This window comes from Etheostoma cragini, chromosome 7 (assembly GCF_013103735.1).
Source record: "Etheostoma cragini isolate CJK2018 chromosome 7, CSU_Ecrag_1.0, whole genome shotgun sequence".
Lineage (NCBI taxonomy): Eukaryota > Metazoa > Chordata > Actinopteri > Perciformes > Percidae > Etheostoma > Etheostoma cragini.
Window position 1 is genome coordinate 13,308,457 of NC_048413.1, and position 24,604 is coordinate 13,333,060.

The 24,604-nt window shown below is 40.8% G+C and overlaps 2 protein-coding genes across 2 annotated transcripts in view; both read right to left on the minus strand.

Annotated features, from left to right (window-relative positions):
• Positions 1-646: 646 nt before the first annotated feature.
• bgnb (biglycan b) lies at positions 647-16,914 on the minus strand. The gene is made up of 8 exons (XM_034877387.1): positions 16,676-16,914; positions 9,724-9,988; positions 6,818-6,930; positions 3,369-3,582; positions 3,127-3,237; positions 2,710-2,803; positions 2,094-2,232; positions 647-1,997 (listed from the first exon to the last, which is right to left on the minus strand). Exons 2-8 carry the CDS (start codon positions 9,971-9,973, stop codon positions 1,800-1,802), a joined length of 1,119 nt encoding a protein of 372 aa, XP_034733278.1. The 5' UTR covers positions 9,974-9,988; positions 16,676-16,914; the 3' UTR covers positions 647-1,799.
• A 5,742-nt stretch (positions 16,915-22,656) lies between these two features.
• si:dkey-32e6.6 (extracellular matrix protein 2) overlaps positions 22,657-24,604 on the minus strand; it is a 13,946-nt gene continuing 11,998 nt past the window's right edge. Inside the window, exons 6-7 of the mRNA XM_034876767.1 lie at positions 23,434-23,760; positions 22,657-22,988 (exon numbers count right to left, since the gene is read on the minus strand). Of these exons, the coding sequence (XP_034732658.1) occupies positions 22,811-22,988; positions 23,434-23,760 (505 nt within the window). The 3' untranslated portion in view covers positions 22,657-22,810. The remainder of the gene's footprint in view (positions 22,989-23,433; positions 23,761-24,604) is intronic.

The window sequence follows — 24,604 nt, forward strand, 5'->3', positions numbered from 1 at the left end:
AGTGGGATTCTTTTTTACTTTTTATGCTAATTCCTCATTCACCCTGCGCCACTTTTTTTCTGTGTTCACCAGTGATGGGGATAGTGATGGTTTAGTGCAAAAGCAGAAGACAGACAGAAAACAGAAGACATCTGGGGAAGAACCTGAAAGAGTGGGATTGAATCTCACAATACAGTACGATTGTGACAAACAATTGTGGTACATCTGGTGAAGGCTAAAAACAATTGCGACACACACAAAATTAAACATAATCCAACATTACATTGCCACTCTTTCCATCGATGAAAAAAGACTCGCGGTTGAAACTCTGTCATATTGAGTCATAATGACTATTTTGACTTTATTTTCCTTTTCCTATATCAGATGAAATGCTAATATAGAAATGTTTATGTATTTAAATTGAAGACAGATTCATTACCCAAAGTCAATATTATATTTGAACTTCATTGTCCACAGTATTAAAATACCATTATTATTATATCGCCACAACGCTGCGTCAACTCTCTCTCATACACCTTAAGATTGAATCCCATGAATGTCCAAATGATCTTTATTAATAATAAAGTTATTGTCGAATAATACATGTAATGTAACCTTGTTGTGCATGTGTGCAATCCAAAAGTCTTTTGGATTAATTTATCAAAGGTTTTCCATGTTTGATATCTATTGTTTATTTTTTACACATAACATCCAACCCAGGGGCATCAGTTGTTCTCTGGCTTTATGCAGCTGGCTAAAATGTCTTTATTCACATGCAGCAGTAGCTTGTCAGATTATAGTACAGAGACAGGACAGAATACTAATGGCTAAAGTAGTTCCACATAGGTTTACCACTGCAAACAGTCTAACCCTCCATTAACCCTCAAGCAGATCAAGCATAATAGAAAAAAACTGTGCAAAAAAATGCATCAAGACTACTATTGTTTGTAGCACTATGTGAGCACACTGCCTTCATTGTATCAAAGCAAAGCGGATGTGTGTTTTCACTACCACTATTGTCCCCTCAGGGAATACTGCATTAAAGTATTACACAGATAGCATTATGTTTAGTAAAGGCACATAATAGACACGTCATACAGGCAGGCTGGTGGTTCAGTTACCTCGGACCAATGAGAAAAGATGTTTAGCACCGATGAGGAGAATTTTAAAATGTACTTATTGCCCATTTAATCAGTCAACATCCGTGATATGTACAAAAAACTTTTTTAACTGGTAAAGGTGAATAATAGTTTCTACGTTTTGTGCGGTTGTTTTTATCTTTAGTAAATGGTGGAAAACAGCCCAAAATGTGTTATTTGTTAGTTAGTATACTAATATAATTTATTAAACAGAGTTGAGCCCCAAAGTCTTCAGAACAGTGAAACAGAGATAATGCATTGTCTATTTGTTCATCTCCCAAATCAGCACACACAGAGAGTCATACAGAACCCCTTTATATGTATATATAAAAAGAAATCTATAATGTATTTCTTTTCTATAGTTTACTTTTAATCTATACCAAAATATTAATGAAAGACCTCACAATAATCACTATTTATTAAAAATATGGATTGAGAAATGCTTCACAAGTGTTCATTTTTCATCAATTTAGGCTTGGGGAAAACTTCTCTTTCTATTTCATCAGTTTTTTGCCGATCCCCTCCATAACTTATCCTCGCTAAAAAACAATAATAAAGATAATACTCTCAAATATGAACTCCCTTTTCTCCATCTCTCAAGTTTATTCCTTTATTTAAATTATCTGCTCCTCCGCCATCACCTTCCCCTCACTCTCTCCATCTCTCTGAATCCTCCTGTCTTTACTTTTTGTAGTTGCCAAACTGAATGGCCAGCCGGTCGCTGACGCAGCGGAAAGTTGCAGGCTGCACCTCCCAGTAGTTGACAGGGTTAGAAAACAAGCTGATGCCGTTATAGAATGTCCTCTTCATCCCAAATCCTCGAGGGCAGAAGTCATCCACGCCCACCTGGTCGATGTTGTTGGAATGGAGGTACACCACCTGGAAAGCAAGTGTGGCAATGTCGAGGGTGAGTAGAGCACCATGTGAAACATTCAATCTCAGATGGGAAATAAAATGCATGCATGCTAGACACACCTGTAGGTATTTCATTTCAGGAAGGCCTTTGGGGACACGAGTGAGGCGGTTGTTGTCCAGATGCAGCTCTCTCAGCCTGGGGAGGAAGGCCAGACTGCCGTTCTCGATGTTACGGATATGGTTGAAAGCAAGGCCCAACCTGGAAAAAGTAAGACAAGAGGAGAAACAAGATTTAGGCAGAAAGCAGGCCACTGCATTGTACTTTAAGCTGAACTGTTTTACTAACGTGAGCTGAAGTAACTGAAAATTCCAAGATAAGTATCCCTGCAAGAAAGATATATTAATCCTGGTGAGAATTAGGGCCACAGCAGCCTGGCAATACTCCTGTGACTATAAAAGAAATCACATTACAGAATATAGAAGAGTGTAGAAAGGGAGTAATAAAAAAGCGTTCCAAAAGCCCACACATGCATAAAGTAGTTAGTATTTATCCTGCCACTTTTTTGTGGCATGTCAATGTAGTTCATTTGATTACCCCTGAGGGGCACTGCTGACTACAAGGTAACCTTTTAAACCACAGGATAATTCTTCACAGATATGCAAATAATTCTCTTAGGGTTAGGAAAAACATACAAAAAAAAACGTAATTAATAAAAATGAGTAGTGTGAAAGATACCTGTACAGGTTTTTGTAGCGTTTCAGGTCCTCCAGTTCCACAGCCTGGATCTGGTTGTGGTCCAGATGAAGCTCATGAAGACTATCTGGTAGTTCTGAAAGAAAGACACCACAACATGTAAGGCCTCACTTTAGGGTGAGATTTGATCTTGCCCCATAGCTGTCCATTAATTTTTTGTGGGCTTAGTAGATTTCTTACAGAAGATGAGAAGATTGATTCAAATGGTACGTATGTCAGCTAAACATGAAGGTGCAGATTATTAGCCTAGCTTAGAATAAAGACTGGAAATGGGGGGAAATCCATTGAAGAAATCTGCCTTCCAGAGCGGAATAAGCACAATTACCAAAATGCTGAACTATTCCAAGATGAATCCATTGAATATATGTTAGCATTTTAATTACACAGATGAGTTGTTACCTTTTGGCACCCCAGTCAGTTTGGACTCTGATATACGCAGATAATTCAGTTTCAGTCCCTTGAAGGCTCCAGGCTCAAAACCACTGTTGTGGATGGGGTTTGCTCCCATTTCTGCAAGATGAAGGGAATATGTGTGGCATGAAATAAAATACAGTCTCTTTAATCTTCCATAAAGTGGGAAAGACAGTGGTGAGCATCACAGGGTGCTGCCTAGATGTGTTGAAGTCATCAGCATTTCTGACCTATGCAGTTCATGTTGCCCAGTCCTGAGAAGGCTCCAGCTTCCACCTTTTTGATGCGGTTCTCATGGATCCTTATCTCAACCAGCGAGGCGGGCAAGTTCTTGGGGACAGTGGTCAGCAGATTCTTGGAGAAGTAGAGCTTCTGCATGTGCTTCAGAGGCACGAATGTTTTAGGGTGGACTTTGGAAATAAGGTTATTCCTCAGAGACAAACCCTAAAAAAAGACAGTAACCATGGAGAGGAAAAATTAAACAACCACTTGAGCAGACTGTCAGAAATTGAAAAGTAAGAAACCTGCAAAAATATAAATAATGCACAAGTGCTGAATGTGTTTGAGTGAATTAAGTTAGATCCAGCAAAAATCCATCTTCCAGCTGAAGGTCTCTCCACCTGTGCTGGCTGAAAGATGTAGACAGATGTAGGCTGGTGCCAGTGCTGGGGAGTAATGGAATATGTATCGGCAATACGTATTCAGAATTCAAATTATGAGTAATTGTATTCCAATACAGTAATCATTTAAATAGTTTGTTTTTAGAATACAGTTTCATTGTTGAAATCAATGAATTTCATGACAATACCTCTCTGTTTTACAAGTTTAGTCACTATCTAATAAATTAAGGCAACTCCATGTCTTTCCCAAAAGCCCCAATATGAAAACAAAAAATTTGCTTTTTGCGTGATATTATTAATAGAGGAGATGGAGATGGAACCGGCACAACAGAGCCAGGGCAGGAACGCGTTTCTATTTGGGAAAATCAAACAGCATTTCACATTAAAGAAAGAACGGGGAAAACAAACTATAACTGTGCAGTGCAACCTCTGCTTGCCATCAACCAACCCCCTTTCAGACTTCAAATTGCTCCCCAACCAACCTAAAGCATCTAAAAGTAAGCTGTTTTTTTTAATTAGCCAAGGGTAGTCGTCTGCTGCAGTTTTACTGGTCACCTTAATATTTTATAGTTGTATCAGGTTAGCTACCTGCTTAGTTGACGTGCGACTTGACATTCTGCTATGTGTAGCCCCGGAGCCGACAGAGACTTACTATCCCCATTTGACATGCTAGATAACGTTAGCTAAAATTAGCTTGTGGTAACAAGACTGCAGTTAGATTTTGTAGTATCCTATGCAATTTGGGACTACAAATACAAAAACATAATCTGCTGTCCATGTACACACTCAGCTAGTTGGAACAGAAGAACACACCAGAATAGGCAGTATTTGATGGCCACATTCCTACACCTATAAAATGCAATTCTATGTGGAAATAATCCAAGTATTCAGAACACGTTACTCTAATTTAACGGAATAAGTTAACAATTACATTTTTGGGCATGTATTCTGTAACAAAATACGTTTTGAAAGTATCTTTCCCTACACTAGCTGAGGCCAACGAACCCTAATAGAGATGCTTTGTATAGGGTCACATGAGGAGTTTCCTACTCTGCCAGATTTAATATTGCTCTTGGGTTGCGATCTTGAATGCGGGTCAGGACTGAGCAAAGCTTTTCTGCTCAAAGAGGCAAGGATGTGAGCTTGAATACTCCCATTTGGCTTTAGGCTCAAACTTGATACAATTAAAGCTCTCAGAGCAAAAGGCGGTGGAGGGTGAAAAAGAAAGGAAATGAACCTCTAAATCCTCAAGGAAACAGAGGGTCATAATGGTATTTCACACTACCGAAGCCAGTACAAGCTGAGCACATCCTTGAGGATCGCTGATCTAATGTGGGACATTACTGATGACTAACACAGAAGCATTTCATAATATCTTGATTGAGGAGATTTAGGATTAAGCAGTACTTTTTAACCACAGTGTAGTGTCATGTAGTGCCATCCCAACTCTAAAGTGCCTGTCATCCTGAAGCAGACATACAAGCTTATAGATTACCAAATGAGGTAATTCTTCACTCATCTATGCATGTGTGAAGATGCTATCGGATCAATTAAAACAACTAGTTTTACCTATGTAACAAGTAACATAGTAAGTAGCTACCCCAGAACACATGCAGCAGATTCACCTGTGAGCGTCTGGGTCACGCATCTTATCCAAAGTTTCTATGCGTGTGTCACTTCTGCAGTTTCTGTGTGTATGAATGTTAGTGAGAGTTATGCGTAAGTATGTGTAGCATCTTGCTAAATTTGTTAACATATTGTTCTTTGATCTGTATTTCTGTTAACAAAAATATATGCGCTGGTTCAATTCTCAATGGTATATGATAACTTTTGCATTTACATGGAGAAACACATAGTTTGGAAAAATGCTGAAATATTCTCTGTTGTAAGTATCCTTCATCTCAGGTGCTTTAATTCTGTATTGGATGCAGCCAGGTGTCATAGCTGTTTTTGTTTGTTTTCTGAGTTTGACACTATAAAAACGTTGCTGTGCTTGCCTCACTCCCTTACCCTTCCTACCAGTTCATATGGCCACTTGGCCAGTGGGAATGCAAATGAAAAAAAACTTTTGGGGGAGGAGTAGTTAGTAGAACTGTTTAGAAGGGGACTATTCATATTAACTACGTTCCTGTAACTACCTGGTCAGAAAGCGGCTATTGATAACGGTACAGTGGTAGTGTACATTGGATGCTGCTAGCTATGCTGCTGCAGTACAGGTGCTCAGGATTTGCTGCTGCATGGCAGAAGAGCCTGAGTTTTGCACACTAACAGAGACTCAGGACAGGTTTCTTCATTGTACAGCTTCCCCTGTACGGAGGGTTTGACAAGACTGCTACAGCTTTTTTGAGTTACCAAGCAACAGTGAGTACAACAAGTGTGCCAACGGTGGGCCACCACAAACCACTAAGAGTATAAAGTAAAAACCCCAGATGTATTTTTGTTTGATTTATTTGGGGTCAGAAGGACATTTTAAAGGGTTAAAGTGCTTGAACATTTTTTTTTGACATTTAATCAGTGTGATTTAATGTTTATTCAGGTGTTATAGTAATGTGATACATGTGTTAAATAAGAGTTATAGGGGCTAAGAATAAATGCATGGGAGTTTTAGGCTCACATTAACAGTAGCCTAGACAGAATTTGTTGTCTGCTGTAGACACATCCTAATTTTACATTTAAGTACCCCTCACCAATTAATCTTCAATGCAACGGATCAATCACATTTAAAGTGGCACATAATAATCCTGTAACCAATTACAATTGAGTGAGTGGGCTACATATGTGTGTGTAACGTCCTCCCCTGACCTTGGTGGGATCGATGCACTTTTGGCAACACTGTCTTGACATACAGATGTTATGTTTCCCTTCATCTATGGAGAAATAAAGTTGAAATACTACTCTGCCTGAGACATGTTATGACCTACTGCTGTCATGTAGGACACTGACCTGAATGAAACCTGGGGCACCTCAATTTACACCAATTTACATGAGTTTGTAAGCTGAAAATACAGAATGTAACCCAACTATGTGTGTGTGCGTGTGTGTGTGTGTGTTTGTCTTACATATAAATTAGTAAGGCCTTTGAAGTCATTCTCTTTTAGCTCAGTGATACGGTTGTTCTGCAGGTCCAAGAACTTGGTGTCCAGGGGAATATTCTTTGGCACCTCGGTCAGACCTGAATACAGGACAAAGGAAAATGCAGAAGGGAATAATACTCCTTTAAATTCCTCCATGGTGAACACCCTAAAAAACAGTTTGTTTTCAATGGACAAGCTTTTAGGATATCCTAGTCAGACATAAACCTTGGAAAATAAATAGTCACTGTGTGTTTTAAAAACCTCCATCAGGCCTAAACATGAACCCAATCACACTCCCACACAATCTTAAATGAGCACTTTGAGCCTTCTCGTCTATTATTTTAATCAAAGGTGGACATAGACACAGCCATGGAGGTCACACAGAGACGTCAAAGCTACACATAACTAACATTACTGATTGTTACTTACAAAGACATGTCAGATGGGGACACCAGATGTTTTCCATCTGGTTTCCATTTGACAGAAGTCACAACGGATGTGACTTAAATACCGTCAGCTAAATCACACATCAAATAAAATGTAGACCGACACAACCCTGACACATTGAAACAAAATACAAGCTTTGTGTGTGTTAATGCATGAGTGGTGAAGCTGCACTGCCAAGTGTCTTAATTGTGGCTTCTTTGTGACAGAAAACACCTGCTAACAACTAATGAAGAAGTAGAGAAAATGTGCAGTTAACGATGTCATTGTCAAGCATAAACACCAAGAGCTGTTATGGTTAGGGTTGCTTGTGAATATTGTTTACCAAGCAATAAATTCATTAAGGCTAAGAATGGCTTACAAAAAGCAGACAGCGTTAAGACATACAGTACACCTGCATTGTTCCATTTAGAGATCTCTCTTGAAAAATGACTCAGCACACGCACAAACACAGCAACCAGTGATCATTAACAAGACCACATCACAGAGGACATGTGGATGAATGTATCAGATGTGGTCAGTGGCGTAGACAGGCCACGGTAAGCCAATTCCAACCAGTTCCAACCTCATCTGGTCAACGACCATGATGCAACCAGACCTGCTGTTGAGAGAGGACACCAGCTGTCCCACTGGGATCCCATTTTCCACCAACCACATCTGTCCCCCATGACTCTACCCAGAGTTGTCCATCTAGAGTTAAGTTTAGATATATGGCTTTGGCTGTACTGTGCCACACCCTCCATGTCACCACACAGGATCAAACCCTTAGCAGCCCCTCTGACATTCTGTACAAACCACGTCCACGCAGTGCTGAGAGAGCTGGTGAAGTGGCTGAGGAGGCTTGTAACTTTAAAGTCTAGCCTTATGCAAGAAGCTAAAGCAAGATTTTGCCATCAGAGAGAAAAGATAAATTCATTTAAGTTGTAAAGGTAACATCAAGTTTTAATCCTAGGTAAACTATTTATAAACCAAACTCAGTCTATGGTCTTCTCACGTTGTTACAGCTGCTGTTAAGGTCTCTAAAGGTGCATATTGTGACCAGGTGGATTGATGTGGAAATATTAACCTTCTAGCTAACACCTGCAGCTTTCCAGATGCATCATGCAAGCTGCGCTGAAACCTGCCTGCCTGCACCAAACCTAACAGACATGATAAACAAACCGGAAAAATTCACCCACACCCTGATTAACTGGATCCCTTTAACCCTCCAAACTCCAAACCTCAAACCACAGCGCGTCACCCGTATCTGCCACAAATCTCAAAGCCTTTACCACAAACTGACAAAACCAGCACCCTCTTAAACCTCAGCCCCCCTCAACACAAATGGCTGACATCATGCTGGGAAGCACATTTGGGGAGACAGACGCCACCGCCAAAATACAACTGTTTTAAATAAGCACTTGACATCTCGGAAATTATACGCTTCCACATTTACCCGCAGCAGAGAGACCAGGGACAGTAAATATATGGAGCTTGTAAAATGATGATTCGACAAAGCCATTATGTCTAAACACAGACAGCTTATTAGAGTTATGTAGCCAGTAGTATAATGTGAGGAATCTTTATATCCGTAAATAAGACAGAATGTAGTTTATTTGGTCCTGTAAGAATAGACAGAGGAAGCATAGCATGCACTTATAATATCCAGTAGCAGGAAGCATATGCTGGAATGGAAACATTCAAGCATATAAACACTCAAATTAAGTTGCAGACAAAAAAATCTAATTTTGAGGTATATATATATTTGTGGGTAAACAACAGAGCTTAATTTTTTTGTATCCATTATTTACCTATTGAATGTCCATAACCCTTGTCCTTATCCTATCACATAAACACAACCTTGGTCTCTATCAATCTTCTTCCATCTTTAAGCCCCTTTAAACTTACTCATTCTTCCCTCCATAATCCCCTCCTGTTTTTGGTTTACCATTAAAAATCCTGTCTAAGTCCCAAAAATAACATGAAACAGCTCTTTAAAGATAGTGATGAGATATTAAACTTTTCATCTCCTCCGATAAAAGTGTCTCCATTCATTTTACCTTCCTTTCTCCCTCTCTTAATCACTATCCATCTCTCTCTCTCTTATTTTCTTTCCTCTCTCTTCTCCCAACCTGCATCTATGCACAAAATCTGAGTAACAAAACACATCACCAAAGACATGCCTTTACTTGATAAAATACACCAGCATTTTTCCAAGGAAGAAATAATTCACCGAAGTGGGGACTTTATTCCCCCGGAGCTATGAAAGTCGTGCAAGGCTCAGGTCATGCTCACTCACTCTGTCACTCATCTCCTTTTTTTATCTAAACCTCTTGACACACAGACACACACACACACACACACACACACACACACACACACACACACACACACACACACACACACACACTTAATGATGACAAAGCATCACAGACATGCATCTTTCTCTCTCACACACTCTCACTGACCGAGGTCAGAACACTGGACAACCCTAAGCCGACAGTGGCAGCCAAAGGGGCACACAGATATGTCGGGGGGGAGGATCTCCTCTACAGCCGAGCCTTCTTCCTCATCCCTCATCATTGTCATCATCCCGCCACTGTCCATGCTGTCCATGGCAAAATCCCAGAAGCCTCTCTGCTCGAAGGGCAGGGCCGATGAGGTGGAGAGCAGCCGAGCCACGCATAGCAACAGCAGGAGGGTGCAATGTTGCAACATCTTTCACTTATGCACCTGAGAAAACACAAGAAGGAAGGACAGCAAAATCAGTTTTATTGCACATTAATGTAAACAGCTTTAAGTTGCCAGTTCCTTAGGTACAGCAGGTAAAATGAATTCAGTCTGACACAACAGCCCAACATAAATGTTAAATTCATGAAGGTTATTATGTTGAGCTTTTTTTTTTAAACTGATTTAGAGAGCTGTCCATTTAACTCTATTGTAATTTTAGAAGATTTTAATTATATTGCGTTATTGATTATTATTTACCATATTCTTTTGTCCAGCCCATCTATATCCATGGGAGTCAGAAATATGCACAAGACATTGAACTGTCTGGGATGTCTGGGATGTCAAAAATGACAAATAAAGAAAAAGTGCATGAACAAGGCTGGATGACCTGCAGACAAAGCAGGCGACTGTCCTGGGGCCCTACCCCTCGGGCCAAAAACCTTGTGTTTAATTCAGATGTCCACATATTTACAGATGCACAGAATACCTGGGACCAAGGAGGGCAAACAATCATGCTGCCATGTAAAGTCTGCTGTGTGTATTGTACTTAATGGGAACATGTGGGTGACAGGGTTCATATGCATCACACAGAGAGTAGGAGGCTGTGTGTGTGTGTGTGTGTGTGTGTGTGTGTGTGTGTGTGTGTGTGTGTGTGTGTGTGTGTGTGTGTGTGTGTGTGTGTGTGTTTGTGTGGTGGGGGTACTGATAAATGGACATTAAATTATTATAAAATGGTCTGCTTATCCTTAATTATAAAGCCCTACTGTTTATATCACACCTAACAGGAAGACCAGGAGCTGCAGGCTGGAGAGGAGAAATTAACTCATTCTTCCAGGGTAACTTGCCAGGAGTTGACTCTGGGAACAAAAGTCCCTTAAACCACAGAGAAAATGTCACCGTCTGCTTCCTGCACACCGAGTCCATTCCCAAGAGAGTAGGTCACTTCTCACTGACCAATCGGATATTGTCGAGGACATCACCTCAGTAGTGGAAAAATGTATTCCTACAACCGAGCCTCCTGCAACAAAGCCGCCATTCATTTAGAGGGGAAACTGGTGCAAGAGCGTCTGTGTGCATGCATGTGTTTGAGTGTGTACGCAAGTCATGAAACACAGACTCCATGATGTCATAGCTGTGCACACATACACACACACACACACACACACTGCTGATTGAGGTCACCAGATGTATGAGCATATGTGTGTCTGTGTTTGTTTGCTTGGTTTATCCTGCATGCACTGACCCAACTAATACCTCCACCTCCATTAATACCGCCACCCACTCCTCCCCCCTACTCAATCTAAGGTTCTGTTCCTAGAAAACCAAATTATTACCAGGCCAATTAATCCTCACAGCGCAAAATCGTGACTCTTGACCTAAGGCTAATCCTACCAAAGCCCAGTTCTACACTGTACCCTGGGGTGACCTAAAATCCTATAATCTCTAACCTTGTCGTGTTAATTCCCTTCTATGATCCCCAGCTCTTTAATCTTACAGATGGCTGGGGAGTCATTGATTCCAGTGGTTGGCATGCAAAAGGTCTTTCCAATGAAGATAAAGATCCTGTCCCAACATATTCATGTTTTCTTTGGAAGAGGAGAGCAAATGTTGTCTTTCAGCGTTATCAGGACCAAGAGATGGATGATGAGAAGGAGCAGGGGAAAGAGAAATGGGGAAAGAGAGGGAGGAGAGGGAGGAATAATGTCACAAAAGAGGACTGAAGGTTCAAGTGAAATCTTGGTTAGTGTGTTTCGGAGTTTGTTCTGCATCGAAAACAACTGGAAATTCAATGCATCTTGCCCCAATCCTATTCCACTTCATTTGAAATCATTGAAACGCTTGCTCCATTTTTGCTCTGACTGGTTGGCGGCACTGACTGTTCACAAGTCTTTGAATGGCCTAACAGGCAGAGACTCCAATAATAAAGCTTGTGAGGGGGATGTCAAGGGCTTTTTTATGTTGGGAAAATGCTTCTCATTCCACACTTCATGAAAAAAAAGCTGTTTAAACACATACTGATCCCTTAAAATACAAAAGTAGAGCCTGAACAAAAACACTCCACAAAGAAGAATGTGGGCAGAGTATGCATCACAGCGTGTGAGTGATGACTTTTTAACACATGCTTATCAATTCATCTTCAACTCTTACTGTACATTCATAACCTTTTATATCCTGAATCATCATTTGAAAGAAATCCATTTTCAGTCTGTGACCATTGCATTTAAAGTTACTTAAAGTGTTTTAACTCTTTTCAAAGAACAAGAAGTATTACTAAGGCACATTAAATATGTAAAACAAAGAGCCTGTGCATAAAGTAGACCTGGCCTGAATGCATGAATAACTGGCCCCTGCAGTCTGCTCCCTGCATTAAAAATAGCAGTCAAATTATACCATTTTGCAGAAGAAAAAACACCACTGGCCTTGGCTTGGTCAGAAGAATGCTACGGAAAGGACACAACGAGGGCATATATAGTCAGTATCGCACAATGACACGCAACAAACAAAAGAGCTGGAACATAGAAGCCACCAGACTTTTTTATAAACCTAAGATTTCTGCAACTTGAACTTTCTCACAGGGAGGATTAATTAGTATTGCAAATCTAAAAATATAGCATCTTGCTCCGATTTGTGGAGTGTGCAATGATTTGTCAAGATGTGCACATGGTCGGAGATTTCTAAGCAGATGTTTTGGGTACAATGGATCATCATCCATCATCATCTGGATCATGGACCATCATCATCCAGGAATGACAGACTGAGACTTCTATGAACACAACGTGACGATAAGACTAAACTACATCCCAAATTTAAGCAGCCTCTCTGGCTGTAATGACCACTTATGTCTGGCCATTGTGTGTTAGTACAAATTCCTCTCCTCTGCTTCCAGTTAAGCTGAGAGCCACCAAACATCCGGTCTGAGACGAAAAACAAACCAAGAGCTTCAATCTTAATTGTTATTGCCTTGGCTCTCCTCTCATCCAAAGGCCAAGAAGTGCTTTAATGGATGGATGGATGGCTCTGCTATTCTTGTCTCGCTCACTTTGTTTGTCTCTGAGGTGCCGGGGAGTGAATGTGGGGGGCAGAAGAAGGAACAAAATAAGGGTAGAATGACAATTATGAGGCAGACAGAAAGAAAGAGTGGGAGTTGTGTGTCGGAGGTGGTGAGAAGGATGTGAGAGATGAAGCTGCAAAAGATACAGGAAGGTGACTACAATCAACATTTGCAATCAGTGCTGTCTTTGCTGCACCATATAGGCAAACGTATGTAGACAAACCAGTGTAAATGCATTCTTTTTTGTTTTCTAAGGGTATAACCTCGGTCTTTAAGTTTAAATTTACATGAACTGTAATATACAAAGCACCTTTGGCATGAACTGGAATGCCAACCTCCAGCCAACCATTATCACTCAACATCAGTGCCCCGCTAATTCCATAAGAGGGAGCAACTTCCTGATGCCAGGATCAAAAATCTTGTGAAAGTCCTCCCCACAAGAGGGGAGGCTGTAATGGCAACTGATTAATGCCTATGAGCTTTTGAAAAGAGATGTTCAACAATCACATGTGGGTACAGTGTTCAGTTGTCCACATGATTTCTTGCCACATTCCATAAATCTAAATCATCTTAACATTTAACAAGATGGCTTCTCTCTACTCGGCAGCAATGATTATTTTACTTCAACAAAGCAAAGAAGAAACGGGAGGAAGTCCCCCACCTGTGCTAAAGGTGTGTCAGCTCTCTCTCACACATATACACACACACACACGCACACACGCACACACGCACACACGCACACACACACACAAACACACACACACACACAATGAGACTTTGTTAAATAAAATGTATGTGACCTCTAAAGGTTGAGGAAACTGTCATGACAGGCAACAGAAGACAGACACTTTTAGAAAGATATGAATTGCATTGGTGCAAGAGCAACAAGGAAGATATGAGACAGGATTCAGGGATGGATGCAGACTGACCCGGTGTCAGTGAAAGGGTATTAGTTGTTTGAGTTTCCCACACCCAGCTTCTGAGATCAGCTTTACATTTCCTTCATGCACTATCCATCAAGTGCTGGGTACTTGTCAGACCTCACATGTGACTAGACTTCCCACAAGGCAGTCTTTGCCCTTGTCAAGCTAAACAAACATATATTTAAGCTATATGCCTTTTGTGCTGCCAAGAACAATCATCTCAAGATACATGACCGCAGTCGAGAGAAAGACAATCGCTACTACTTTCCACCCAATCATACACACAAGCCCACTTTCTTTTGACTCACATGAATTGTTGCCACCTTTTCTCCACAGTGAAAGTTTTATAGGTGTGAAATCATCACAAACCCCTTTTATCACTGCATGTTGTGTAACTGCTGTTATTATCTGTCCGTAGCAAATTTTTGGGACTACAATGAGCCACAAACTCCAAAATCCACTAAGCCTTACAATATTGATCAAGTCATAAATCGCTAGCTCATTATATCTGTGTATTTATACTCAGGAGCACATCAGCTCTGCTCTTTAGACTGCACTGGCAGAGAAGAGTTAAGGTGGGGCAGAGAGCTCATCAAAATTGCCAGCTGGCTCAACAACGCTGGTATTGGCAGCCGCCACGTCAACGCTGACTGCTGTTCACAGGGTTTCTCAAACGGATCACAGTGCTGACTGAGCACAAAATATCTGACATGGCTTAGCATTGTGTTGCAGAGAATAAAGTCTAAATTTTAAACAACAAACAGGATCCGAGCTGCAATAAAGTCTGACACCTAAAAGAGACACAAATGTAAAACTCACACAAATGACCACACACACACACACACACACAAACACACACACACACGTACAGGCATGCATGCATGTGTAAACCATATATTTAATTTGGTCTGAGAATCACAATCTACCTCCAAAATGATCTGGTCATTTGGCTAAACTCCCTCACTTTCTTATGCCATGTTGCCTTCTCTTCACACATGTGACACACGTACACACTCTAAATTTGTGTACTGTTTAGACACACAGGCTGTTAGTGCTAGGCGGGTCCGGTAGAAGCGTTCGGGTGGAGTTAACTGCCCCAGCGGCTGTAATTTGGTGACTGCTATCCCTAAAAAAGGAACAGTTTGGCAGCTTCTCTGATGCCGCCAAGCTTGGATGTGGTGGCAAGCTGCTCAAGGCTGCAGAGACGAAGCTTATCCAGAGCAGAACAAAGAGCAGAGCAATGCAGAACAAAAAAGGCCACATCGGACAAATGACCTGCAGATCCACGTCTGTGACCAGATGAGTCTCGTTTAAAAAATGTGGAGTATTTCAAAGTTTGGGCCATTAATAAGTGGGCAATGAATAGAGACTGTTTTTAAAACCAAAATGGAACAATCAGTAAATTGTATCATCAAAACAGGGAAAAGACAACATTTCCTGAGTTTGAATTTAACTTGAATTTTAAATTGTGTGAGGGAATATTTTACCACTGAAATTAATCAATAACGGTAAACCAACACTCAACGGTGGCAAGAAGCTACAGGGATAATGTGAGTTTGAATTTAGACAAAATGATGATGAGATGGACAGGTGAACGCAAGGCAGCAAGAAGACAGACAAGCAGGTGTTGGGTGGTCAACCCACAGGCTGGCTAATCGGCAGACAGCCCAAAAGGTCAGGAAACAGACAGATGTAGACCATAATTGTCACTGTCCGACCATCAACTCCACAGTCAAACCCTGCTTTCTCTGCCTTTTTATGGTAAAGTGACTCAGTTAAATAAACTGGCATAAATGGCTCATACATGTTAGTTAACCATTGCTGGACATGAAGTCATCAGCACAAGACAGAAATGAGCCACAGACGTTAAAAGCTTGTTTGCATCATATTATGTGACAAAAATAAAACATAGAAAGCTGGGATAATCTCCCTGCCAAATAAAGTTTCTAAGGCCACAGTTCTCTCAACACATATCAATCTGAACGCTGTGTGTATGTACAGAGGCTGAATTTTAGGGTAGTGCAGCTGTGTACCAGAAGTGGGTTGACTTGATAGGCATGTTTCACTATAATTATTCTACCTTAATGATGATGCAGGGATGGACTTAAAAGTCCCTATAAAGGCTCTGCGTTACATTTAAAGTCTGATGAGAGATTAAGGGTGCGTTTATTTGAGAATAAAGTGAGTGGAAAGAAAAGTTTTGTATAATTATCATCTCATCTACTAATGATGGCTCCCGGTGAGCAGTCTTTGGAGACTTGTTGCGCCATCTAGTGTAGCTCTGGAATAAGAGCTGATTAAAACATTACAGCATCAGCCGTCCATGCAACAGGTTGCATTAAGTAGCTAGATGATTGTACTGGTAATACTTTAAATTTAATAATCATGAGAGGGGGGAAAAATGAACAAGATACACCTTTAATAGGTTGCATGTTGTAAACTATGTAAACATGATATGATAACTTTAACTGAAAATATAAAAGTTGAGACATAAATCATATCAAAGCACAACAAATGTGAAAATGTATAACAAGAAGCAGTAGAAGAGTTCAAAGCTACTACAATTCTAATAGTACCAACATCACTACAGTTGAAAAGTTTAAATATGTCACAAAAACTGTAATTATTTTGTCAAGTAAAAATCAGCCTAGAAAAGGAAAGGTTGACCCTTGCCAAGTACAAGACTAAATAGCACAGTAAAAACATCACCCCTACCTTATGGACAAAAATGAGATATTAATTCCAAATACCAAAACAAAAAAGCTTTCTCTTTCTGTGCGTCAGATTATCCTGGAGACTTCTTTTTAAAGTCCTATTTTTTCATCACATTTAGGGATTATTGCAGTATTTCCCTGTGGTCCTCTGATCTCCAGCTGCAGCTCCTCCGCCACTGTAAACTGTGTCAGGGCACTGTGTGTGCTTGTTTCAGTCCACACCGAGGAAGTGACTGAGAGTTGGGGGGGGGGGGGGGGGGGGGGGGGGTCAAGCCCATAAAGTTAACAAGCCAGCCTCCTTTCTCCCCTTTTTGGATGGAGGGAAAGAGTGGGAGAGGCCTGAGTACAGTGGTGCTGTGCTATTATAGCAGGCTACAGTAGGAGTTGTGCTATCTAATATTACTCCTATGATCATTTATAAAGTGACATCACGCAAAAATCACAGAAAACAATAGACTTATTATTAATATTATTACACCAATAACATTTTACAACATTTTAAATTTATTCCTATTAAAGTGTGTTTGTGTTATTTTTTTACATCCATTAGATGCGTTTAAAAAGATTTTGGTGATGTTTCCCTTTCTTTCTTTCTTTATCTATCTATCTATCTATCTATCTATCTATCTATCTATCTATCTATCTATCTATCTATCTATCTATCTATCTATCTATCTATCTATCTATCTATCTATCTATGTTAAGTTGTGTGTATTTAGACTACAGTATACGTCCTAATGTTATCACATTGTTAGTCTGTAAGAAGCTGTCACAGTAAAATCCCTGGTCATACTTCCAGGGAAGTTTCAACAGTTAATACTTGTCTGGAAGGATTTTTTTATGATGTTTGCTGAGTCATACTTAATTCTTCTTTTTAAACCAACCACTATTTAATTGCATAACACAGAGCAACACATTTTGCTCTGATTACTGGGAGAGAACATGCAGATACCACGAGCTCCACCAAAATCAGGAAGAAAAATGTATTTCTAGGGCTGTGATTATAAAACATCATCTTCTCACAGTTTTCCAATATATTTTATTTTGGCAGGATAAAGTGTTCTTTCTCACTGACTCTCTGATTTCCTCCCAGTTCCCAGAAGTTTGGCAAGCAACGCCATCTGGGAACTTTCCGACTTTCCCATGTACAAAGTTGCCCACACAGGCGTTTGCAGCTATCTAGGCTGCACATTAGCCGTAGTCTCTGCTGCTTCACCATCACTTTCCTCGTCATTCATATCTATACAAGGCCTGCCAACAAGCTTATTTTTTTGTTCAGTTATAGCCTGCTTTTCTCTCTCTCAAAGAGCACAGTATCCACAGTTGCAGAAAAGGCATGCAGACCAGATCAATGCCCTGCAGGGGTGTTGGCAAGAGACAGAGTTATGATAAAGGTCTTTGCAGATAACATTCCTCCTTACTCTGCTTCCTCTCTCCCTAAATTTGTAGACTTAGTCCTTGGTTTCTCACTCTTTTTTTTCCCTGTCTGCCCGTCTCTATCGCTCTCTCTCTCGCTGTGGTTCACTTGATTATGGTGTTGGTCTGTAGCTAGAGGGCTTGGCATCCAAATTAAACTCTTTTTTGTCCTACGAGTCTTCAGCTAACGTGTCTCTAGCACACCCACTTGTTAGCTCTTGGGTAGTTGCTGCCATAGAGTGTGCTTGCATGTGTGTGTGTGTGTGTGTGTGTGTGTGTGTGTGTGTGTGTGTGTGTGTGTGTGTGTGTGTGTGTGTGTGTGTGTGTGTGTGTGAGTGAGTGTGTGCACGCGTGCATGCATGTGTGCTGGTACAAGATGGAGAAGAGAACAATAGTATTGACTGTTTTTCTTGATTTGGATTTCAGCCCAATCAATGTTTACTTCACAGTCATTAATGTTGCAGGACATCAAGGAAGAGCACAGCAGGGCTAATGGCCGAGCAGTTAGTTGTCCTGTACCCTGCAGTAAGCACATTCTTGTTGACCCCAAATAGTTGACCCTTAACACTGGAATCCAATCTCCTGTTCTAGCAAGAAACTGTTCTCAATCTTCCACCCTCCAACCTTCTCCTTTTCTTGCTCCATCTGAGTCAGAAAAAGACGTTCTTCTGCTGTTTTTTTCTGTGTGTGTACCAGAAATGGGTACTCAAGTCTGAGACTCGAGTCACACTTAAGTCGCACAAACAGCTGACTTCAGACTTGACCTGCAACTCGACCCAAAAGACTTCAGACTTGACTTAACGTAAACAGTGGCAGTAAGCAAACAGTTACATTCAAGGTGTGTGTCACCAAGTGAAATGATGCTGGATGAACAATGTCGTCCTTCATCAGGCGTCTCAAAACACACCCAGACACAGGTCAGTCACTTGCAATGTGAAAAAGACGTTACATTTAGCATATATGATCACAGGTAACAAGCTAACCATCGCAAAGTGTTTTGCTAATGCTGGGAACAAACACATTGTATCTTTATAGTTGTATCCATATGATGTGACAGAGTTAGGTTAATACTTCACCAGGTCTGACGGCTCGAGGGATGTGTTAAGCATACCCGATGAAGTTCTCCTACAACTGATTTTAATACTGTACTGTATGGATGACAGCCACAGGACATGTTTTGAATTCATAAGATTTAACAATACAGTTTTAGGGAGAGATCGGGTGGCCAGACTGAGGACTTGACTTGGACTCATTGCAAAAGACTTCTGACTTGACTTAGACTTCCAGAAAATGACTTGTGAACATCTCTGGTGTGTTCTGTTGCTTTTGTTTTATCAGACAGCATCCCCCCACACACACCCACCAGTCCTCTAATAACAAACACAGGAAGCTGCTGTCGCCGGGTAGAACAGAGAGCGCATGGGAACAGAAAAGCACCATGCCGCTCTACGGGAAACCTCTTTAACAAATGGGCTCCGGGTTCAGCTCAAGGGATGCAAAACATCTGTTGGGTTTGATGGGACTTGACAGTTTAACCATGTTACACTCAGTATGATGGCTGGCACTGAAGTGGCAAGTTATCAAATTTGAAAATACCCCATGTGTCAAGCTTTGGACTGAGGATTTAAGATCCAAGTTAGAGCATCCATCTGTGCAAAAATACAAAGAAGGAAACTGCAAAAAGAGATTTGATACTGTTTCACGCGGCTCTGCTTGTACGTGCAGGAACTGCAGTATAAATGTGAATGTAGTTTCTTAGACAGTAATGTGCTGTTTGCAAAATGACTGTACAATTATGTAAAATGGAGACAGCACCACATGCACAAGACTGAAAACAAAAATCTAACATGTGATTACACGCCCAGGCTGATAGTGAAAAGTAGAAAAGTGTGTTTGTGTGTGTGTTTGTGTGTGTGTGTGTGTGTTCATATTACACATTCAAACCATGCATGTACTCTTTTCCCATAACCTTGTTACATTTGTCAGCTGCTTCATCTCAATAACCCAGCTTCATTCTCTCTCTTGTTAACTGCCTGTCTCTTTCTTCTTTCCTTCCTTCGAGTGAGTGTGTTTGTAACTGTAGTGTCTGAAGAGGAACTTCTGTTCTTCATTTCGAGCTGCATCACTTGGAGCTGCACTCTACTGTCTGTTGAAAACTTAAACCTGGAGCCAGAAAGGAAACACAGCAAGTGCACCGCCTGTAAATTACGACTTCATACTGAGCATGACTCAACATTTATCATTTTAATTATATCCATTACTCTAACTGACATACAGTGAAATGTATTGTGTCTTTGCATGGGTGGATGAACAAATTAAAGAGACTACTGCACTTTCATCAGCCTTCATAAAGTATTTAGTTTTTTTTGTGTGAGTGAGACTGCAAATACCTGTGTCATGTTTGTTGCAGCGTTGGGTGTAAAGCATCTGACTACACTGTGAATTGAGGCGTCTACACATTGTCAGGTTCACTTCATGTTAAACTGAGTTTTTGGTAATAATATAGATGAGAAGAGGAAGTTGTTGTTTCAGAGAAGACAATAAGAGAGATTGCTATAGGGGTTGTGTTCTTTTGTTGTTGCTCTGTTATGATTTCAACAAGACTGCGTTAAGGGCATCTACCACAAAAATGCTATGGGCAAGGCTCTCATTTAATGTCACATTCACATAACAGAGGCAAAATTATAAATATGTCGAGACAGAAGAATGGTGCATTGTTAGCTATTTTGGTCCTTAGGGGCGAGGGACAAACAGCAGAAGAAAGCGAGATACGGTTGTGCTGATATACACACAGCAGGAGAAAGAGAGAACGTTGCGATCTGATTTCACTTTGTCGACAAGGTTGGCAGGACACCACCGGCTTTAGTTCCCAAACGGAAAAAAGAATTTTAGCTCTCTGTCTCCTTTCTTTGTGTCTTCTGGAAACTTCTTATTGGATTCAACTAGACTGATTCAACTAGACTGAACTGCTGCTCTTCTAATATTTTGCTGATCAGCTCAGAGACTTTCTAAGATCCATTGCTGTACCATGTCTAAAAAGAGGGCGTTTTTTGTATCTTCTTCACTTCATGGTGTGCCACCAGGTTCCTTGCCTTTTTCCATGTCTTCCCTTCTTACTATATCTACTGTATATCCATGACATTCCACTTCCGGGATCACTCCGTTGCCACCTAAACATTCGCCGGATTTCAACCATTCAGGCCGGATATCCGTTGCCTTGGGCTTCGTATGTGTTGGCATTTTAAACTCAAGTCAATTTATGAGGACTATGGTTAACCTTTCTCAGATCTCTGCAGGGTGAATCCAGACAGCTAGCTAGACTGTTTGTGCAATCTGAGTTTTTCTGTTGCACAACTAAAACCACCTTTGAACGTACACAAAAGCTGTGTACACAACGTACACAGCTTTTCTCCGGTGCCCAAGACGATTGTGATTGGTTTAAAGAAATGCCAAAAAACCAGAGCATGTTTTCCTTCCATCCCCGAATGATGCGTGGAGTAATGCGAGACTACCTTCCTGCTAACCCAAATAATGGGCAGCCCCACTCCCGTCACACACATACTTGCACCCCAATTACTTTTCATAATCCTACAGTGACTTACGTCACCTTTACAAGCACCTCTCACAGTCAGAGTGAGTACTTGTGTAACCCTCTCACCAAAAGCTCAGTATATGAATAATACTTGGCCAGCTGTAAACAGTGCCGACTCACACTCGTAGCATGATACGGAAAACTCTTCACAGTCCGATGTATTTAAAATACACACTAAAACGCTAGGCTGTTTGACTTGACTCTCACTATCTGCTCAACTTTGCTCCAGTCTACACCCTTGTGTGTTTTTTTTCTCTTCTTCTTCTCCTCGTGATTCCACCCAGGTCAACCGGAAATCTCTCACAGGTCATCTCTTAACTGCAAACAACTGTCTGAACAGAATAATAATACTTATTTGTTTCAATACATGTAATTCCCTTTGAGATCAACCAAATAAAAATTATGCATCTTCTTAATGACTCACATATTGATGAGAACAAAACAGCTGATGTAAACCAGGTTATTACACTTGCATTTTTGCTGAGCAGCGAGGTGTGGATGTTGGAAGTCAGTCTGGTGATAGGGAACCTGTGTGGTGTTTAAATTGTCCTTCCCAGACATTTTCACTTTCTTTCTGGGTCCCCCCTGCTGCAGTCCCAAAATGTAACCTCTTTATAACCCTCCATCAATGTCCCTGTCACATCCAAAAACCCTTACATTATTTCTACTTACCCTGATTAAAGGCTCCTCCAGCAAGTCCCAGACCCAGACTAGAGACACAGGTTAATCCATTTTAGCCCTAATTTTCTCAAAAGTATTACTTAAATACTTTATACTACCCCTTGAATGAAAAGCAGATCTGGATTCCACTGCAATTTATTATCCTTTTACACTTCCAAGAGTATTTTACATAATGGTTATTTCCATGATTGTGCAAATTACACATTTACTTTAATGCATACAAAAACATTACAGTCGTTGTAAGAGTTGAAAGAGAAAAGACAGGGTTAGGGATGCCAACATGATAGCACTGACTAACCAAGCAAACTACCCAATACAGCTATTTATCTGTAAACCCGGCCTTTAGAAAAAAAAAAAAAGTATGAGTAGCTGCACGTCAGCATGATAGACATGCGTACAGTATATTGTAGTTATGTATCTGTCCTTATGTCCGTCCCACTGTGTAGTCTATTGGTCATGTGAGTGTCCCTGTTGCGGATAGAGTACCAGTCCCTGAGCATCAATGAGACAGGAAAAGACATTTGGGGGAATCTTCTCCATCTCCAGCATATTATTTTCCAAGTGGATTGAAGTCAAGGTGGAGCCAGAATTGCGAGGGTGGCACACTGCCCACTGCCTCACCAGCCTGCAACCACAACATACATACCACTTAAATGTAGGCATACTACGTCTGCTGCGTTTTGCACTTTTCCTTCCACAAGTGCTAATTTGTTGTTTCCCCAAATGCACAAAGAACTGCATAAAGCTGTTAGATTAAAGAAGACACAGAGTCTGGTACAGTTCACAACAGTAATGAAAAACAGTTTTGCCAACAGTAGTTATTGTCTTCATCTTTATGCTGATGAGGACTGTTGTTGAAATATTAGTTTGAATAAATGTATCTGCATAACAATGTGCAGATATATTGCTTCTTTGCCAAGCTCCTTGGAGTCATTTCCAACGGAAGCTGCACCAGCACACCTAATGTTATCAGGACAGGGTTGCGTAAAAAGCAAACATGCATAGCTTATCCCTGAATTATAAAAATCACATTTGACTTTTGAAAATTGTATGGAAAGAGGCATGTCTACCTGATCTGGTTGTTGTCCAGTCTTAGTACCTGCAGGTTCTTAAACTGTCGAACACAGCGAGGGACCTCCTCCAGACGATTGTTGTCCAATAGGAGCTCTCCAAGTGAGCGGTATGTTCCGACAAAAGAGACTCGTTCCATACCCTCATTGCTCAAGACATTGTGGGATAGACGGAGGGACTGTAGATTGGACCGCATGTGACGGAACGTAAAGGCAGCAATGTGACTGATGTTGTTGTGTTGGAGGGTCAATTTACGAAGATGGCGAGGAAGATTCATTGGGACAGAGGTAAATCTGTTATAGGACATGTCCAAGGCCTCCAGGGATCTGAGTAGATACAACCAGACGAATCGTGAATCTCAGTCAGATATCTACAAGATAATTTGACTTTTAGATATTTTTAGCCATGCAAAAATGTGCAGCACTCTAGCTTGGACATTATTTTGGTCCAGACTGAAATATCTCAACAACTATGAGATGGATTGTCCCCAGAGGATCAATCCCATTGACTTTGCTGATCCCCTGACTCATTTGCTAGCACCTCCGGTAGGTCAGAGCTTTCACTCATCCTGTGAAATATTTAACATCTATGGATGGATTTTGCACAAATGTGGTTCAGACATTCATGGTTAGTAGACGATGTATATCCTGAATACTTTGGTGATCCCCCAACTTTAACTCTAGTGCCACCTGAGGTTGACATTTCGTGTTTTTTTGTGAAATATCTCAACAACTATTGGATGGACTGCCATAACATTTGGTTCACCCATTCAGGTGCCATTCAGGATGAGTTCTAATAACCTTTCAGTTAGCAGCATCATCAGTTCAGAATTTCACATAGCCCAATACTTCAGTTTATGACAAAATGCCTGCAAAACAAATGGCATTCCTATCAGCCCAAGCTTTACTCTGTGTTTGGTGCTAAGTAAAAAGTGTTAACATGCCAACAAGCTAAAGTAAGATGGTGATCATGATAAACTTTACACACCTGCTTAACATTATTTTTACAGGCCTCTAGATTAGATATAATAATGGATGTCTACTTCCACCCTGATTTAACGACAGACTTCATGTTTTAAAGTTAATGGACTCCTGCATAGCGCTGTCAGGGAGGCAGGAAGTCATGAGGGCAGAGTGAGTGGATCGGCTGCAGGGGAATCACGGGGAGCAG

What these genes read in the sequence shown, in the direction of transcription:
- bgnb (XM_034877387.1), bottom strand. Translation starts at nt 9,973, where the DNA reads ATGTTGCAACATTGCACCCTCCTGCTGTTGCTATGCGTGGCTCGGCTG. An exon ending in CGCTACAAAAACCTGTACAG is followed by an intron (nt 2,233 to 2,709) that starts GTATCTTTCACA and finishes TACTTTTTCCAG; the next exon opens with GTTGGGCCTTGCTTTCAACC. An exon ending in CTGAAATGAAATACCTACAG is followed by an intron (nt 1,998 to 2,093) that starts GTGTGTCTAGCA and finishes CTTGCTTTCCAG; the next exon opens with GTGGTGTACCTCCATTCCAA.